The sequence below is a fragment of the Tenrec ecaudatus genome, chromosome 12 (assembly GCF_050624435.1).
Source record: "Tenrec ecaudatus isolate mTenEca1 chromosome 12, mTenEca1.hap1, whole genome shotgun sequence".
Lineage (NCBI taxonomy): Eukaryota > Metazoa > Chordata > Mammalia > Afrosoricida > Tenrecidae > Tenrec > Tenrec ecaudatus.
Window position 1 is genome coordinate 130,977,224 of NC_134541.1, and position 3,525 is coordinate 130,980,748.

At 58.5% G+C, this 3,525-nt stretch overlaps 1 protein-coding gene across 1 annotated transcript; it reads right to left on the bottom strand.

Annotated features, from left to right (window-relative positions):
- Nucleotides 1-616: 616 nt before the first annotated feature.
- On the bottom strand, nt 617-2,905 carry MOSPD3 (motile sperm domain containing 3). Its single transcript, XM_075528531.1, has 5 exons — nt 2,468-2,905; nt 2,185-2,260; nt 1,687-1,925; nt 927-1,091; nt 617-829 (listed from the first exon to the last, which is right to left on the bottom strand). The coding sequence occupies exons 1-5, from the start codon at nt 2,670-2,672 to the stop codon at nt 798-800; spliced, it is 717 nt and encodes a 238-aa protein (XP_075384646.1). The 5' UTR covers nt 2,673-2,905; the 3' UTR covers nt 617-797.
- Between the last annotated feature and the right edge of the window lie 620 nt (nt 2,906-3,525).

A 3,525-nucleotide genomic window follows, 5' to 3' on the forward strand; every position in this document is an offset into this window, starting at 1 on the left:
CCTGAACCGAAGGATCTTGCTGATTCTTCCCCTCGTGGGCCATCTGCACCCCAGGGCCAATGCCTCTCCCTCTCCTCTCCCCCACTTGTGTGCATCTTCCAGCCCACCTTTCTAGGGACTCTATTCTTCTCCCGTGTCTCAGTTTCTCCCTGCTGGGTGATGGTGGAGTTGCAGGGGGCAGTGTCATTTCTGGGTGATTCTGACACATGGGAGCTTGAAAATACAAACAGACTCCCAGACAAGCATGGACAGGCAAGGACTCTGAGGGAAGTGAGCACCAAGCAACCCTGAAAGAGGCTCCAGATGGTGAAACGTGAGTTCTCCAACAGTCAAGGGGTATAGAAGCATTCCTTCTTTCTTCCTTGGATATGTAGGTTTAAGGGTCAGTCAATGGCAGAGCTAAGGGGGAATCTTAAGAATTAACTTGCTGAATTTCATGTCCTGGTTCCAAAGGGAGGAACTGAACCCCAAGAAGTGAGCTGCTGACTCCCAGCCCAGCCCTAGACCCACAGGCGCTCATTCCCCCAGATGGGGAGGAGAAGTGGGAGGAACTAGAGGGTACGAGCCCAATGAGAAAGAAGTGGAAGCCAAGGGGCAGGTCCCCAACATTCCTTGCTTTAGTTTTAAAAATGTATTTTATTCAACTTGGAAAATGAATACAAATCTGAGGGTGGTTTGGGGGCTGGGGAGGCGAGGAGGAAGAAGGAAGCAGGAGTGGTGGCATGGGGATGCGCACCACAGTGGCTGTCTCCTGTGCCTGCTCTGGAGGCTGGGGTGAAGGTGGAGGAGCAGACAGCTCAGGTCCGGAGGAAAACCATGGTGAGGAGGCCTGGGGAGGGTGGATGGACAGAAAGAATGGAGTCAAATGAACATCCTGGGGCTCCCAGCCCACTTCCTGGCCCTGGTTCCCCAGAGACTGTACTCACCCAAGACATAAGCTGCCACCAACTTCTGTCCCAGGGAGACATGCAAGATGTGGGGCAGCTGGCTGCCCAGTTCATCGTGGAGTGGGAGCAACAGGAAGGCCACAGCAACAATGCCCGTCAGCAGGAAGAGGAGGAAGGAGCTGGTGGCGAGTTGTGGGTGGGCATCTGGGAAACAAAGTTTATCAGCAGCTCCAACCCAGTCCAGCCTAGGCCCTTGGTCCGACTCAAGTTTCTACTGAGGGAGGCCAAACTGGCTGGTTGAGGGCGGAGAGTGCCCCCATGCCTGCCCAAGGCCACTTCAATGTCCCTCTCCTCTCAGGCACCCCTGTCCCCACAGTCACAAGTAATCCTCCTCCTCTGGTCCCTGTTTTTGCCCTGAGCACCTATTTGACAGGCAGGAGCTTCTTTCTCTCTCTCCCATATGCAACATACACCTTGGTATAACCTAACTGGTCAACACACAGCTGGCATACCATAGGAAGAATGAAAGTTGGAGCCAACAAACTTCTCTAAGTAAAAGCCGGACCAGAGGCACTGCAAAATTTTCTTTCATCGAACCTGATAACTGCGTACATATTATGTATACTAATATATAGTTACATTTTTAGTATATATTATAATTCTACATCTCAATTCCACCTTTCCACCAAACGGCAGAAGACTGAGCAGGAAGATGCCTTCCAATCCAATGGGCTCACCGGTAAGCCAATACCAGCTCCTCCCTCCCTACAGAACTCAAACTTTCCCATTTCCAACTCACTCTCCTGGAAGTGCCTGGCGGTGGGGGGTGGGTGTGGTGTCCTGCCAGGAGGCACTGATGGGGGCGCCGCTGAGTCCTGCCCAGCCTGAAGCTCAAGAGGGTAGGCTGGAGCCCTCAGGACTGAGGGGATGTCCTTGCGTCCCACCACTCGCCCTTCGGCCCCCTCCTCAGACAGCTCAATGCGGAAACGGTCCTGGACATCGTAGTGGCTGGGAATGGGGGCCACGTGGCGAATCACTCTGATCCCAGGGGAAGAGAAATTCCAGGAGAGAAATGAGTGGGCGTCAACGTTCCCTGTGGATCCAGCCCCTCCCCTCACCTACCCCCCCCCCCCCGAACTTCTCCCCAACCTCCCAGGGTTTTTTCCCTGAAGGACAAAGGGCAAAGGATGGGGAAAGCGGGTTGAGGAAGAGGTCTGAGATCTAAGACACCAGTGCTGGGAATTTAACGAGGGGTACCCTAACCCCGGGTTTCCATCAGCCCCGCCCCCCAACTCACATATCGATACAGGACTGAGGTTTCACGTAGCCCTCGGCGTCGAAAACTGTATATTTGGCAGGTGCTGTGCACAGGACTAAGGAATACAGATACAAAGAAACCGCCGATTGCCTCATAGCCAACCCTTGCCCCTCGGGGTGGGGGTGGGAGCGGACACTGGGGCCACCTGGACTTTCACCCCAGGGCTGGACATGCCTCCGCCAGTCACCCCTGCCCTCCCTCCCCGCTCGAGTCCCCTGCCACCAATCTCAAGATCCCTAACACGAGGTCCCCACCCCATCACCTCGGAAGCGAAGCGCAGCTCCCGTGGGGTTATAGAGGGTCAGCAGCTGTCGGGGTCCGCTCCGTTGGTCTGCCCTGAACACTAGATCAGGGGGAAAGACAAGGACCGGGACAACGGGTCCCGAGGGAGGAGGGGCGCCCCGGGACCCCCGCCCAGGGGCCCCCGGACCCACCAGCGCCTGGTCCTGGAGCGCCCCACGGCGCATGCAGGCTCTGGGCGGTCGGACATCCGAGGGCAGAGCTCAGGGGACAAGGCCTTGGAGGGTAGAGCTGGGCGAGCGCGGGAGGCGAGAGGGGACTGGATGAGACCGTGGGGGGCGGCCTGGAACCCCACTGCAGCCTCGGAACCACCTAAAGGGGCCTCCGTCAACCCCCACCCAGGAGACCAAAGCCGTTCCGCTTTCTAAGTCGGCTTTTGGGCCCCGCCCCTAGCTTCACCGAGCTGGTCACGCCCACCCCGCTGAAGCCTGCCCCCGGCTCCGCCGCTGGCCCGGCGCTTCCTCCCCAGGAACCCCGCCCACCCGGACCCCGCCCCTTCCGGCACCGGCCCGGAGCCCCGCCTCTTCCGCCGGCTCCATCCCGCCTGCAGCGTCCGCGAGAGCTGCTTGGTGCTTCCACCTCGCCCCGGCGGCTCCTGGCATTCGCCTCACCTCTGGGCCCTCGCCCGTGCCCATCAGCGGTGCCAGACCCGGGATGCCATCTTCTCGGCCGCCCGTGATTGGCTTGGCCCCGGTGATGGCACCTTTTTACTGGCGTTTCAGGTGGGGAGCACGCCTGCCCTAGCGTGTGCTGGAGAAGATGGAGGCGGGGCTGGAAGCCGGGCCTTTGTTAAATTCTGCCTCCTCCCCTCCAGAACCAAACCTCCCTCTCCCTTGAAACCCTCCCTCCCAGCCCAAGACTCACGTAGGAACACCCAAAGCCCGTTTGGCATCGTGCATTAAGCGTTGAGGGCTAACCGCAATGTTAGTGGTTCAAGCCCGCTTGCAGCTCCAAGGGAGGAGGAGGAGGTTGTCTGCTCCCGTAACGATGGAATCTCGAATACCCTTCCTACCCTGGGTC